Below are 15205 nucleotides of genomic sequence, written 5' to 3' on the forward strand. Positions count from 1 at the left end.
ATATAGGTGAGCATAGCAGAGACCACACTGACGGTTATACGCACACCTTACGACTGTCATTGAAGTTAACAATCACTCGTCCACTCGTAAAAAATGCTATCAGCAGCATAATCTATTCGGTGCATTCCTCGAAAGTGAAGCAGTTCACATCATCTTCCCAGTGTTGACACATGACGTTTGGGTGTTTACCTCGACCCGGTTACACACTATACTGTAGACAGACATGCAGATCATCAACCTGTCTGTACCTATTGTTTCACACACATTGGTTACACATTAGGCTAAACAATGTGACCCCTCGCCTCCGACACTGCGTCCTCGACCTAGCACCTCACCCCCCATCATGTGTCACACTTCTCTTTGCCTACAACAAGACGAGACCCAGAGCGCGCGCATCGTCCGCTCTCTCGTCACTGTACGTGACGTCACACCAGCATGGCGGTCAAGGTGACTTCGGCAGAGCTCTCCTAACCGTTTTGACGTTTTTTCTTTCAATTGCGGCATGCTTTTGTTAGTTTTGTAGCGTGTGAACGGTGAAGATAGGAGTGCTGGCTCTATTCGAGTACAAAAGGAGCAGATAGATAGTGTGTGTCGGGAGGCTGTAGCATCACTGGGCTAACGCCCGGCGGTGGCTGGCCTTGATGATACATCCTCAACCTCCAGCTAGGCGCTGTGCTGCTAACCAGCTGTCAGACTGATCGATGAGATCAAAGATCGAGACTCGGCTGGTTTCGCTTCGTGTAAACCATTATTTTCCCCTGTGTTCGTCCTTGTCTTCTTGGTTCTTGGAGCTAAACCTATTCAATCCAGCGTACGGTTTGTGTCCTCTTCCATCTGAATGGTTACATCGCTAGCTACCCCGGCTAGCCTTTACTAGCTCCGATTGTTTGGTTTTATAGCTGGCTGGTTGGTTATTGCTCGGATAGCTACCTCACGGTACAGTGTTTGTAGCCTTAGTTTGTCGTTTGAATCCCTTTGAGCCCGCTGTTGAGGGCTGAGCTGTCTCAAGGTTGGGGCCGTTTCAAGGAGACGTCAACCCTGAGCTGCTCTGGGCTTGGTGTTGTGTGATTAATATCATAGCTCCCCGCTTATGAATAATAATCCCCGCTTCACCTCGCAGACGATACATGGAATTTCTGCAGAGTTTGGAAAACATACTAAATCAATTTATTGAATTGTCTCCAGATACAATCCACCAAACGAGCGGACCCAAGTGAGCTCAAGGCAATCTTCCAGAAAGTAAGTACGATTTATCTAATAACTAAATATATATTAATTCATGTTACTCATACTTATATCGTTTCAACTTTGATTCAACAACAACCAATTTCATAACTCGAGGTCTTCTAAGGTTGTGTCACACGATTTGAATTACAACATATTACAACATAATTGTGCTCCCACACCGTTTGATTGCCCAAGTCTCAAGCAAATTAGGGTTTATTTGAAGGCTAGTCCTGCAGGCTACTTACAATTGCCTTCGAAAGTCATGATTTCCGTGAATGATTGGTTATGTAAAGTCATTGTAACGACTGTGTAATCAGCTGGTTCTATGTGAACCATCACTAGGTGGCTGCATATTTTGCTTTCGTTTACTTATTTTCCCCTCTTGCTTACAAAGCCCTGTTGGTTCTATGTGTGGCAGTATTTGGCTCACTTTGTTATATAATTATTAAACGTTTCGTCTCATTGGATCCAATCCGACTACCTTGTGCTTTGTGTATGAGCAGTGATTTGAAACGTAGACGGAGTATTTTAAAGGTTGCATGTGTTTAGTGCTGGGGACATTTGTGTGGAGGTCAGCCGAGGCTAGTGGGGATTAACACAAAACCACACCCGTCACAAGCAAACATGTGTTCGAGGCTATATTGGATGCATTAGCCTGCAAAGACCTTGGGGGTGGGGGGGGGGTTTGCATATGCAAAGTTCTTGTTGCCTTATTTGCAGTGTAGTGTTTCTGAAATGTTGTATGAAGATAAGTGCTAAAATTAGTAGTTTCCTCGCCACATAATAAAGAAATGTTTACCTACCCCACATACCCCAGATGTCGTGTGTCTGTGTAAACTGTATTTTATGAGGGTGCGCTTCACAAGCTTGAAACCCTCTGGTGTTGTCGTCTCCTCCTTCAGTATGCCAGCGTAGCAGACAAGGATGGCGAGAAGTTAATGACCCCAGGAGACTTTGTCCAGAAGTACCTGGGACTGCACACGCAAATCCACCACAACCCCAAAACTGTCCAACTCATCGCTGGAGTGGCAGACACCACTAAAGACGGGTAGATCCAAACACAACCCACCACAAAAGCTGACTGACACACACGCACACACGTACACACACACACACATACACCCACGTATACACACGTACACACACACACACACACACACACACACACGTACACACACACACACACACAAAGAGAGCTTCACGTTGTGTTTATCACCGCTAATTGAAGTTGGAGTGGGTCTTGTCTGATCCACGATCGCTATTAGGTCAGCTTACTGATATAATAAATCTAAAATCTCATGGGCTATCTTTATTATTCTATGATTAGTGCATGAATTAAGAGGGTTAATTATGTGGGTTAATCATTACATCTGAAAAGAGGAAGGGTTTGGAGTCCTTTTAGATCCTTTTAAACTTTTACTGTAGGTTGGGCAAATATACTCCAATCAAAAGAAAAAATGGTTTTACTCATCAAGATACATGGCATTGTGATTACAGGACTCATCCTTTTCCGTCTAACCAAGGCTATTGATGATCTCTTTACAAAGTATAACACATGTTTGTCTCTCTGTCTCTTCTCCACAAACACACACACACACTCAGACTGATCTCATTCCAGGAGTTCCTAGCATTCGAGTCGGTGCTGTGTGTCCCAGACGCCCTCTTCATAGTTGCTTTCCAGCTGTTTGACAAGACAGGAACAGGAGACATTTCCTTTGGTAGGAGAAACGGGTTTCATGTGTCCATTAGAAAAGTGGGTTTACTCTCTGCAGTACTTCACACACCCTGAGTTAACTATGGAGTTCTACAAGGACCCGTTGTGTTCCTTTTGGTTTTAGGCGATGTATTGTTGACCAGATTATATAAGACTTAGCCTTCGACGTGTGGATTTTCTGCTTGCCGATGTTAATCACACACTTTTTGTCGTACTTAGACAACAGGGGACTTGTGTATTAAACGTGTGACGTAAATGCAGATCAAGGCAGCTATTTGACTAAAGAGGATGGAAGGGCTGTGTTTTGTCGTGGCTCACGGGTACGTTTCTAATTGAACATGCAGAAAATGTGCGAGATATCTTCGGCCAGACCACGGTGCACCACCACATTCCCTTCAACTGGGACTGTGAGTTCATCCGCCTGCACTTCGGCCACGACCGCAAGAAACGCCTCAGCTACCTGGAGTTCACCCAGTTCCTACAGGTACGACTGGGTCACGCACACATGCATGCACACGCACACACACAATAATTCCATTATGTACACACATATTAAAGGAGTTTTGCCTTGCTCTTTTGGGGGGGATGGCCTCTGAAGCGGTTGAGACCCTAACTAATTCAGAGCTTTGCAAAAAACATAGACATAAACGTGCCATTCAATTAAAAAAAGCTTTATTGGCATGAGAAAAAATATTTTCATAGTCAAAGTCAAAATATATATACATATCAGATATCACACTTTTAAATACTCCATATATAAAAAAAGTAAAATATGGGATCTTGTAAAAATAAAGATAAACGCTAAATACACAGTATTTACAATACTGTAAATTCTTACACTGACTTCCATAGTGCTCATGAGCATTAATGTCTTATATCAGCCCCACATTGGCCCAAAAGACGTGCTGTGTGGCTCTGGGCTCCTGTGTTTGACCGCCCGGCCCTGTGGTGTGTTGTGTAGGAGCTGCAGCTGGAGCATGCCCGCCAGGCCTTTGCCCAGAAGGACAATGGCAAGAGCGGCGCCATTTCCGCCATGGACTTCAGTGACATCATGGCCACCATCCGGCACCACATGCTCACGCCATTTGTGGAGGAGAACCTGGTTTCAGTAAGGGGGTTTCACTGTTATCTGCTTTGCAAACTAAACTGTGCAGATTTACGGCTCATATTACTATGAGACCAATTTGGTTTCTGGTTTCATCTGGGCCTTGTTGTAATTTTGCCCTCGTGACTTTTATCCGTACGATTCCCCTCCGTTCACTTATCTGTTCCCACTTCAACATTGCTAAATGTCATACCGATAATGTCACCAATAAGTTTGAAAGTGAAAGGGCAACGGCCCGTTTGTTCAGTGGCTGATCACCCCTCCCCACTAGTGATAACAAGTCGCTGTTCCCTTCTGCAGGCTGCAGGGGGCAACACCTCGCACATGGTCAGCTTCTCCTACTTCAACGCCTTCAACTCCCTCCTCAACAACATGGAGTTGATCCGCAAGATCTACAGCACACTGGCCGGCACGCGCAAGGACACGCTGGTCACCAAAGGTATTGACACACACACAGGCACACAGGCACACAGGCACACAGGCACACAGGCACACAGGCACACAGGCACACAGGCACACAGGCACACACACACACACACACACACACACACACACACACACACACACACACAGGCACACACACACACACACACACACACAGGCACACACACACACACACACACACACAGGCACAGGCACACACACACACAGGCACACACACACACAGGCACGTTTTTTTAAGATTGGGGGACGGTGACTGTTTCTTTATCTGGCAGTATCCATAGCAACTGGTGTCATGTATCCATGGCAACTGATGAAATGTCTTTCTCCCCTTCCCCCCGTTTTCCTGTAGAGGAGTTTGTCCACGCCGCCAACAGGTTTGGCCAGGTCACTCCGATGGAGATTGACATCCTGTACCAACTCTCCGGGCTTCACTCCGCCTCTGGGTAAGAAACGATCTTCGTCTCCATCATCATCGTCATCATCAAAAAGCATGAACCCAACATGAAATTCAGGCAAACAGAATATGCATGGACCCCAAACTGTTTTAGTACGCCACCTAATGTTGAGGTGGCTCTGCGTCCTGTGCGTCTCACTAGGCGTCTGAACCTGGCCGACATCGAGAGGATAGCCCCCTTAGAGGAAGGCTCTCTGCCCTACCACCTGGTGGAGGCCCAGAAACAGGTACTGGGCGTGTGGGGATGTGTCTGCAGTGAGGGAGTGAGTGCTATCCGCTAGATACGTTTGCAGACACGCTCACTTGAAGAGCTGACATAACAACCATTTATTTAGTGTGTGTGTGTGTGTTATTTGTTGTCTTATTCGTTATGTGTTTGCTGCTTCTTTTTCACTGCCGGCTGTGTATCAATTTGCCCCTCAGGGTTGGTAAAGATACCTTGTGTGTGTGTGCGTTCCCAGGCCCAGGGGGACACATCGAGGCCGGTGTATCTCCAAGCAGCGGAGTCTGCCTACAGGTTCTCCCTTGGCGCCATCGCTGGAGGTCAGTCCTGCTGACAGAGACACAACACCGGGCTCAGACAAGCCATCTAGCCCCCCGTCATGTGGTCTGACGCGCGCGCGCGCGCGTGTGTGTGTGTGTGTGTGTCCACTCAGCCACGGGGGCCACGGCGGTGTACCCCATTGACCTGGTGAAGACCCGCATGCAGAACCAGAGGTCCACGGGCTCCTTCGTGGGAGAGCTCATGTACAAGAACAGCTTCGACTGCGCCAAGAAGGTGCTGCGCTACGAGGGCTTCTTCGGCTTCTACAGAGGTAGGCCCCGGACCGCGCCGGCCTCTGGCTCTTCTTCTGCTCTCCCTCTCTCCAACCCCGCTCCTTCATTGGTCCCCTCACTGTATATCGCTCCAGTTTGACCCTGTATCGCTTGCAACCTGGATAAATGCAAATGACTCTACCTTATGCAACCTCTAGCACATTCTCAAAAAGTTGGTCGTATGGACGAGAAATTCTTGCTCCGAATTATGCATCACAACTCTTAATTTAATCCGTAATAACGTATGGATTAAGTCTCTGATGAACTGTTTTGTTCTGATAATTCTCTGCCCCTGTGTGACTTGGTGTCCGTTGAATTCAAACGCCGCTGTCCCCCTGATTGACCCTGTCCCCCAGGTCTGGTCCCCCAGCTCATAGGCGTGGCTCCGGAGAAGGCCATCAAACTCACGGTGAGCCCCCTCACCTCTCCCTAGCCTCCACTCGCCGCCCCTCCAGCCGTCCCCCCCTCCCGCCTGTCTGATGTGAAGCCCCCCACCGCTCACTGTGTGTTCCTGTCTGCAGGTCAATGACTTTGTGAGAGACAAGTTCACCACCAAAGACGGCTCCATTCCTCTCTTCGCAGAGATTATGTCGGGAGCGTGTGTAAGTAGAGCCCACCCTGTGGGGCTTTGGGGGGCACGTCTCTTATATTCAGACTTTATTTTATCATATGATTATACATAATTAATTATTAATCTGATAACCAATGACAACCGAGGTGACAAATTGCTCCCTTTGAGCCGCAGCGCGTTGTTTCCACCTGGCGGCGCTCTAACGTCTTCTCTCTCGCTCTCCGCAGGCCGGGGGCTCCCAGGTCATCTTCACCAACCCTCTGGAGATCGTCAAGATCCGCCTGCAGGTGGCCGGGGAGATCACCACCGGCCCCCGAGTCAGCGCCCTGAACGTGGTCCGCGACCTGGGCTTCTTCGGCCTCTACAAGGTACCTCAGGGGTTAACCGTCGCCGGCGTCCGGCCCCCACGGCCTCTCATTTCAAAAAGATTTTTTGCTTTCCCACACTCTTGATTCTACTCTTTCTTTGTGTTCGCCTGTCCAGGGAGCCAAAGCGTGTTTCCTGAGGGACATCCCCTTCTCAGCCATATATTTCCCGGTGTACGCCCACGTCAAGGCAGAGTTTGCTGATGAGCAAGGCAGGCTGGGAGCACTGCAGCTGCTCACCGCCGGCGCCATTGCAGGTAACCTCATTTAAAAGAGAAAGTAATTAAATAGATATAACAACATTATAACTTATTCAAAAATCTTATTCAAAATTGAAAGAGAATATGTATATTTGTCATTCATAAAACCACCTTGGTAATGATAATGGTATTTGTAATGCCAAGATCCAGGTTTTAGAGATTATCTAGAATGTAACTACAACACTAACCCCAACCCAAAATGCTAATGACCCCGAGAGATGTCAATCAAGGATTGACCGCCAACTGACTGCGCCGCTGACCCACGCCAGGTATTCCCGCCGCCTCGCTGGTGACCCCCGCGGACGTCATCAAGACGCGGCTGCAGGTGGCGGCGAGGGCGGGCCAGACCAGCTACACGGGCGTCATCGACTGCTTCAGGAAGATCATGCAGGAGGAGGGGTTCAGAGCCCTGTGGAAGGGAGCCGGAGGTGAGACGCGCTCCTGTGGATGGTGATGGGGGAGGGGGAGGAGGAGGAGGAGGATGATGACCTGTGTTTGTGTGTTCTCTTCCCTCCCCAGCGCGTGTGTGCCGGTCCTCCCCTCAGTTCGGTGTGACTCTGTTGACCTATGAGCTCCTGCAGAGGTGGTTCTATGTGGACTTTGGCGGACAGTAAGTGGAATCTAGAATATCGCCTCTCCAGTTCAGTCGGTCGTTTAGCATACATTTGCAGTGGGCTGATGTATCCCCCGATGTAAGGCCGCCAGCCCCCAGAATTTGACTGGGTTAGGTCCGAAGGGTTCAAACCCAGCCTGTGATGGCGGTCATGGTCATGAACCCTTTACCTCACAGCAGGATGTCACCCTAGACATTAAATGTAATTCTCTGGGAAAAACGTATTTTCTATCTCTCTTCCTCCCCCCCAGTCGTCCTGCCGGCTCCGAGCCCACCCCCAAGTCCCGCATCTCGGAGCTGCCCCCCATCCACGCCGAGCACGTGGGCGGCTACCGTCTGGCGGCCGCCACCTTCGCCGGCGTGGAGAACAAGTTCGGCCTCCACCTGCCCAAGTTCAAGTCCTCGGGCGTGGTCAGCATACACCAGGCGGAGCCCGCCAAGACGCCGGCCCCCTAGAGCGGGCCCCTGCAGATCACCGTCTCTCGCCTCCTCCCCCACCACCACCACCATTACTACTACTGGGAGAGAGGGACACATACACACACACAAACACATACACATACACATACACATACACACATACGCACAAACACACATTGTAAAGCACTCCACATGAGGAGCCATGAAACGGAAGAACAAAGATACTGGGCGGGGGTGAAGGAGCAGCAGAGGAGCTACCCCGAGGCGCGTCTTCAGTGGCTGCATGCGTCTTCTAATGCTCTCCAATTATGTGTACCCTTCCCCCCATTCCCGAGCATTTGTAAAAAAAAAAAAACATGAACGAAAACATTTAAACTCCAGAGAGACAAACCTTAGCAGAGCATTTGGCACTATTTGTTTTCCGTCGCTCGCTCATGATTAGCTTATATATATATATTTGATTTATTTTCTGTCTGATGCACAGTGTGAGTAGGACTTCTCTGATTGGACAGTGAGCATGGAGGGGGAGGGGCTTCTTGGAGCAGGGTGTGTTGAGAGTTGGTCTTGATTGGCCCGCGCAGTGACTGTACATATTGTAGATCTGTACAGAGATGCCACAGTGACGGATGAATAACAGTAAACTGATTCTTGACGGATTGTTTGCTTTGCCTTGGCTTTTAAAGAAAAAAAAAGGGCGTATGTGATGGGGTTTAGGTGATTTGGCTTCACAGTACTGGGATGCTACGGAAGAGATGTTTGGCCTTTGATCTCTGAGAATCACTCTTACTGATGTACAGATATTTTTCATTCAGTTGTTTTCTTGATAAACAAAAAAAATAATCACCATTCGGTAAAATATCTAATAATACCTTTAATGTATATCAATGCATTCATTGTACTGTATTTTATGGAAATAAATCGTCCATATTAATTTTATCCAAGCTGACTTAATTTATTTAAATGACAAAGTACAAGGGGAGGAATGGGCAGTACAATATGTCTTCATAAAATGCAGAGATTGGTCTTCGATTACATTGTTGTTTCTTTCATACTGATTGTTATTTGAAAATGCGGATATGATAACATCGTGAGCTCACTTTCAAATGTACAATTTCAAAATCATTTTGGGCTGGGTTGAATAATCCAGACTGCATTTTGTAAAGAGTAGTAAGAGAAATACATCATATTTCATCAGTCTTAATAGGCTCCCTAAAAGGGGACAGGCCAGGAAAGGGTTACCTAGTATTCAATACACTGAAAACACCGTAAGACTTTGGTACAGGAATAAAATCTTAACCTAGGTAGTGTCAACAAATTCAAGGAAATGTAAGGACATGTTTTTTTTCTTTCCGCCAAGTAACTAAACTACTGGCTGTAGAGTGCTAAGATCAGAAACAAACCACTTTAGTCTAAGACAGCTCAAAGCAACAGGCTGTGCGACAGTACAAGAGATGATAATAATAATAATAAACACAAAAGGCAGAATAAATATTAAATATACAGATGAAACTCAAAAGATAACGCAGGCCAGAGTGAGTGTCAATTAATTAAAATCCTTTTCAAAGGGGCGATGGAAAGGTTGTACAGCAGAGATATGTTAGCTAGTGTAGTGTACATATTCTCCGTGCTGTGAACACGCACGCAAATCCTCAGCCAAGTGTAGCGTAGACCTACAGCGAAATAGTAAAACATGTAAAAACACTCAAATGGTAATAAAAAGGTGCAAGTACAAAGGTTTTGCATATTTTAAAAAAAGAGCTTGACGGTTGAGGTTTTTAAAGAGAGTGCATGGTCTCCAAACTGAAATCCTGAGGACGCCGGCATAGAGCTAGAATAGACAGAACAGACTCGATCTTTACACTTACGCTGAACTATTGGACACAGGCACTACTCGGGCGATGAGCCTTCGAATCAACTGCCATTTCTCATTCCAAATGAAACCCATAACACAGTGCTCCCTGCAGCTACACACATCCACGACCCCTCTAACGCATCTCTAACCGGTCCATCTACCCAAAAGACAACAGAAATGGACAATCTACAACCGATTTCTGCTCTAAGCTGTCTGTTCTGGTCGTTCTAGCTCTGTAGCGCCCTCGTCTGGGGTCAGTCGGCCGTCAGATGGGTTAGTGTTTAAGTCAGTGGTGAGGATGAAGCTGGAAGCGAGAGAGAGACCGGAGCGCTGGCCAGCGGTAAGCGGGGCAGCGGTGCTGGGCCTGGGGGGGGGGGGGGCGTGGGGGCGTGGGGGGCGTGCGGGGCGCCGCGCCGTCCCGGCCTTCAGGCGGCCAGCTCCTCCGCCTCCTCGCGGTTCTCGTTGATCTCGGCCAGCGTCCGCACGAAGCGGGTCCACTCGTCCGCCTTGGGGACGCAGATTTGCTAAAAGGAAACGACACAACACAAGCGTCACCGAGGGAAGGGTGGGGGCAGTGGAGCGGTCCAGAAGGGAGGCGACGTCCTGCCTGGCAACCAGAATCCAAACCATGGGGACGGTTGAATATTGAAGACCTATGGTAATTAGTTTGTTGACTACCGGTAATTACCAATAGTATTACTGGTAAATGAGAACGGCGTGTCAAAGACACAATGTTTGTAATATCAAGATAATAATACAATTAGAGCTAATAGTACAATTTGTTGTGTACAAGATGTGCACAGAGTGATGAATAGCCTCGTCTCAGTGCAGGGTGGAGCACAAATGACACCGGCAGGGAGAACTCACCTCTCCCACGTCGTAGACCTGCACCTGTCCGTCAGAGTCCCCGGTGGCAATCTCTCGCCCAGAGTGGGACCACCGCACGCGGTTCAGAGCCGGAGCCCCCTCCACACACACGCTGGCAGTGGGGACCTTAACCCACCCGCAGACAAAACCCCCCGTTAGCAGTCAGAAGCACTGGTCCAATAGAAGGCTACTTGTTCATTGAACAGATGCTGCCTGATGCTGAAATGACTGATAAGTCAGAGTAATGTAATGAAGGTGCGGGCGGAGCATAGGGCCAATGGTGGATGCTCACAGTTGTGCTGTGGTCATGGGGTGTCGAACCCAAAACCTTTCAGCTGGGAGTCAAACACCCTAATCACTAGACTATCACGGCCCGAAAAAGCGAACCTCTTAGGTTTAAGAAAAGCTCTCTTCTACATTTCAATAATTGAGTGACCGCCATGAGCTTCGTGTATTTTTAATGCGCGCTAATGATTTGTAGAGTTGTGAATGGGTGTGTGAGGTGCACCTCGGTGTCGTTGTTGAGGTTCCAGAGGTCCAGGCGCCCGGCCAGGTCCACGCAGGCGAACAGGGCGGGGTGGGTGGGGGACCACATCACGTCGTACACGTAGTCGCAGCTGTCCTCAAACGAGTACAGCGGACGGGTGCTCTGCAGGGACGGGACGCATCAGCCGCAATGAGGACAAAATAACTCCCGTAACCTCCTAAGAATTATTCGGATTGCTCATGTTTATTTCCACCCCTGTACACTGCGTGTCATAACCTCAGAAATTGAACATACGTAATGTGTTTTTAACCTGTAAATGTTCATTCTAACTCAAGAAAAACAGACTGCTTAAAGTGTGTTTCTCTCCTCAAGAGCTCTCCATCTTATAAGCAGCTGTCCTTGTTCGGACCCCATTTCTCTCTCTATGTTGTAGTGAAGAGAAAGAAGCCTGTGTGCGGGTCTGTCTCTAGCTCCCCTCTCTCCTCGTCTTGCACCAGAGGGCACCATCTTACTGAGAGTCCCCAGAGACACAGAGCATCACCAGTGGCCCAACCGGCTTTCAAACCAGGCCACAAGCTTCCCCTTCAGAGACACACTCTGTGCAAACTTCAGAGTGTGCACAGAGTGTGCCTGTGTGTGTGTGTGTGTGTGTGTGTGTGTGTGTGTGTGTGTGTGTGTGTGTGTGTGTGTGTGTGTGTGTGTGTGTGTGTGTGTGTGTGTGTGTGTGTGTGTGTGTGTGTGTGTGTGTGTGTGTGTGCCTGTGTGTATGTGTGCGTGTGCCTGCAGGCGTGTGTGCATAGGTGGGTGTATGCGTGCTTGTGTGTGTGTGTGTGTGTGTGTGTGTGTGTGTGTGTGTGTGTGTGTGTGTGTGTGTGTGTGTGTGTGTGTGTGTGTGTGTGCGTGTGCATGCGTGTGCCTGTGTGTGTGTGTGTGTGTGCTACCTTGGTGCTCCAGAGCTTGACGGTCCAGTCGAAGGAGGAGGAGATAAAGAGGTGGGAGAAGTCCACGGCCCCCGCCGCGCTGTGGCAGCTCAGCCCGGTCACGGGGCCGTGGTGGCCCTCGAACACGTCCGTGATGCCCGCCTTACTGCAGCGCACACGCATCACACACCCCGCACACAGACCGTAACAATGTTTCATGAGCAAATCTGCTAAACTACATTTTCAACCCTTAAAAGCTACAGGCAAACATTGTTGCATTAAAAACATCAAACTCATGTCATCAACCGTGAACAAAATGTTGTAATAATGCTAGAACAATAACGATAATGAGTGGGTATACTTGTGACTGGAACGTCTCTAGTTAAATCCCTTGCTCCTCCTACTGTTGAGGTGCCCCTGGATAAGACTCCTAACCTAACTCCTCCTGGTGAGCTGGCTGTCCCCTTGCATGGTTCACACCGCTGTTGGTGTGTGAAAGTGTTTAAGAATGAAAGTCGCTTTGCACAAAAACTAGGGCTAAATGCCCTAAATATAATATAATAAATTGAACCTTTGACAGAGAGTTGAATAATACCAGCATCGAGCTAATAGCAACTGTCATTGTCACCGTCAGTACCAGCTCATAGTATAATTGACTCTTTAATCTCCCTATGCCATTCATCTGTTGGCGCTAATATCGGCGGTAGTGCCCACCCACCTCCCGTGGCGGCAGGCGGTGTACACCGATCCGTCCTCGCTGCCCACCACAAAGTTGTTGACGTCGGCGAGGGGGAAGGCCATGGAGGTGACGGCCACCGCCTTGCTCTGCTTGAACATGAGCTCCAGGCTGTCCTGCAGGGGGCACACAGAGACCACAGGGGGTCAGGCCCCCACACACACACACTCACACCTGGCATAGAGCTGGAGCCCCCATAAGGCTAGAGGGCCTTAAGCTTGGATACAGTAGCTTCTATGCACTAGCTCTTGATCGCCACTACATAATATGGGTCAGTTATAACGTAGATTATTTAAGGGTAGCAGTGGAACCTAGAGATACATATATGGACTCTAGAGGCCGAAACACTACCCCTTACCCTAACTAGAAGGGTTATTGTCCCTGCAGGGCAATGGTCACTGCATATGGGTCATTGTTAAACTTTTTCCTTACTACTATTGTGGTCTTTCACACCATAACCTATTGACCAGTTGACCATGACAACATTCTCTGCATCAGCAGTAAAAGCATGCGTGTGCCAGTGTGCATGTATCGTGTGCTTGTGTTTGCACAGTGAGGCCTACCTGTGGCTGGGAGAGCATGTCCAGGCTCCAGGAGCACATCTTGCCATCCGTGGAGATGCTGATCAGGTTGTGGGCGTTCTGGGTGCCCACCACGTTCACACAGTACACCGGGTGCTGGGAGACAGAGCCACAGAGACGCGTCAGCTACAGGCTCAAGGCTAACTGTAACCTTAATGACCACGCTAATGCAAACGTTTTAGCGCTAATTCTTACCATAGCGCTAACCAACAATAAAGATAACGCTAAGCTAAACACTAACCTAAGAGCCAATCAGAGAGCCTTCTGAATCACATACCCCAACAACATATGTGACGAGGTGATGAAAATATGCACGCACATCAGAACCGTGTCATCGTGTGTCTGTGTGTGTGTGTGTGTGTGTGTGTGTGTGTGTGTGTGTGTGTGTGTGTGTGTGTGTGTGTGCGTGCGTGCGTGCGTGCGTGCGTGCGTGCGTGCGTGCGTGCGTGCGTGCGTGCGTGCGTGCGTGCGTGTGTGTGCGTGCGTGTCACCGTGTGTGCGGACGCCGACAGCGGGGTCCTCTGCACGGGGGTGCGCTTGTTGCTCCGGTTGTCCCACAGGACGATCTGTCCCGAGTACGTCCCGCCCACCACCAGGTTGGGGTGGAAGCGGGCGAAGCCTGCTGACATCACCTCCGACTGCAAGGGCACACGTACAGTCAGAGCCCGGCCGGTTTTATAGAGTAGCACATCTGCTACTTTGTACTCATGAGTGGGGCCTTGTGAAGCGATACAGTGCAATGTACCAGATGTGTACTCTATAAGCCCGGATGGGCTTATAGAGTACACATCTGGTACATTGTACTGTATCGGATCATGAGTGGGGCCTTGTGAAGCGATTCGGACCAATACAGTACAATGTACCAGATGTGTAGTCTATTTATAGAGCTTAACACCCAGACGACTAGCCACTGTGTCCTCTGAACCGTGCAGCCTTTTGAAGTGATTCTGACCAATCAGAGCGTTGCGGCGCGCCCGGGGACTGACCTGGCAGTGGAAGGTGTACTCGGGCGTGTTCTTCTTGTACTTGAGGTTCCAGACCAGTGCCACGCCGTCGGGCTCATGCGGGGCGTCCTCGTTGTTGTTGTACGACGCCACCAGCAGCTCTGGGTACTGGACAGGCGACAACAACGAACCCGGGCGTCACAATCACAGCAGAACCCAGAAGGCCCACGACGAGACAACACACGGTCCACACACCGAAGCATCAAAGGTCTCTCATTGGCTGCCTAGGAACAGGACCTGGGACTCTGTGTGCTACCACAAAACGCATGCACAGCGAGGGCGTGTGAGAGCACAGCGAGGGCGTGTGCGCTGTAAGAGGTGCTGACGGCAGTCGGCAGATGGGCCGGGCCTTGGAGACCCAGTGTCAGCAAGTATTCACCTGCCTTTTCATATTAAACTGAATAAGCTGATGTCTAATGTTTGTGCTTGAAAGCACTAGGGATTCTATTTGGAGAAATGATGGCGCAATAATGATAGAATACTGAGATTGGGTTGGGGGATCTTAATTAGGAATTAATTGTGTCTCCCCTCAGATCAATTCAATAACACACACACACACACACACACACATACACACACGCACACACAAACACACACACAGAAAGACATACTTGTGGGGACCAGTCGAGACAGGTGACCACTCGGTTCTTTGTCCAGCGTTCGTCTGCAAACTGTCTGTTCAGCACCAACTTGGCGCCAGCCTGCATTTCGCTGATGACACGGAAATACCAAAAAATTAAGCAAGTGGACGTTTTTACATAAAATGAAT

General features: G+C 49.1%; 2 protein-coding genes across 7 annotated transcripts in view; one reads left to right on the plus strand and one right to left on the minus strand.

Annotated features, from left to right (window-relative positions):
- The first annotated feature begins 351 nt into the window (after positions 1 to 351).
- slc25a12 (solute carrier family 25 member 12) lies at positions 352 to 8995 on the plus strand. Its single transcript, XM_056596422.1, has 18 exons — positions 352 to 447; positions 1186 to 1239; positions 2130 to 2275; positions 2830 to 2945; positions 3286 to 3425; positions 3903 to 4049; positions 4347 to 4485; positions 4840 to 4933; positions 5087 to 5171; positions 5406 to 5487; positions 5601 to 5759; positions 6117 to 6169; positions 6282 to 6362; positions 6559 to 6699; positions 6815 to 6953; positions 7226 to 7384; positions 7476 to 7566; positions 7821 to 8995. The coding sequence occupies exons 1-18, from the start codon at positions 436 to 438 to the stop codon at positions 8023 to 8025; spliced, it is 2043 nt and encodes a 680-aa protein (XP_056452397.1). The 5' UTR covers positions 352 to 435; the 3' UTR covers positions 8026 to 8995.
- Positions 8996 to 10238: 1243 nt separating this feature from the next.
- The window catches only part of dync1i2b (dynein, cytoplasmic 1, intermediate chain 2b), a 10689-nt gene continuing 5722 nt past the window's right edge, over positions 10239 to 15205 (minus strand). For all 6 annotated transcript variants that reach the window (XM_056596428.1, XM_056596426.1, XM_056596425.1 and 3 more), the window contains 9 exons: positions 15048 to 15147; positions 14419 to 14544; positions 13924 to 14070; positions 13415 to 13528; positions 12834 to 12967; positions 12137 to 12281; positions 11217 to 11357; positions 10709 to 10834; positions 10239 to 10365 (listed from right to left, as the gene is read on the minus strand). In XM_056596428.1, coding sequence (XP_056452403.1) covers positions 10267 to 10365; positions 10709 to 10834; positions 11217 to 11357; positions 12137 to 12281; positions 12834 to 12967; positions 13415 to 13528; positions 13924 to 14070; positions 14419 to 14544; positions 15048 to 15147 — 1132 coding nt within the window. In that variant the 3' untranslated portion in view covers positions 10239 to 10266. The remainder of the gene's footprint in view (positions 10366 to 10708; positions 10835 to 11216; positions 11358 to 12136; positions 12282 to 12833; positions 12968 to 13414; positions 13529 to 13923; positions 14071 to 14418; positions 14545 to 15047; positions 15148 to 15205) is intronic.

The sequence above is a fragment of the Gadus chalcogrammus genome, chromosome 8 (assembly GCF_026213295.1).
Source record: "Gadus chalcogrammus isolate NIFS_2021 chromosome 8, NIFS_Gcha_1.0, whole genome shotgun sequence".
NCBI lineage: Eukaryota > Metazoa > Chordata > Actinopteri > Gadiformes > Gadidae > Gadus > Gadus chalcogrammus.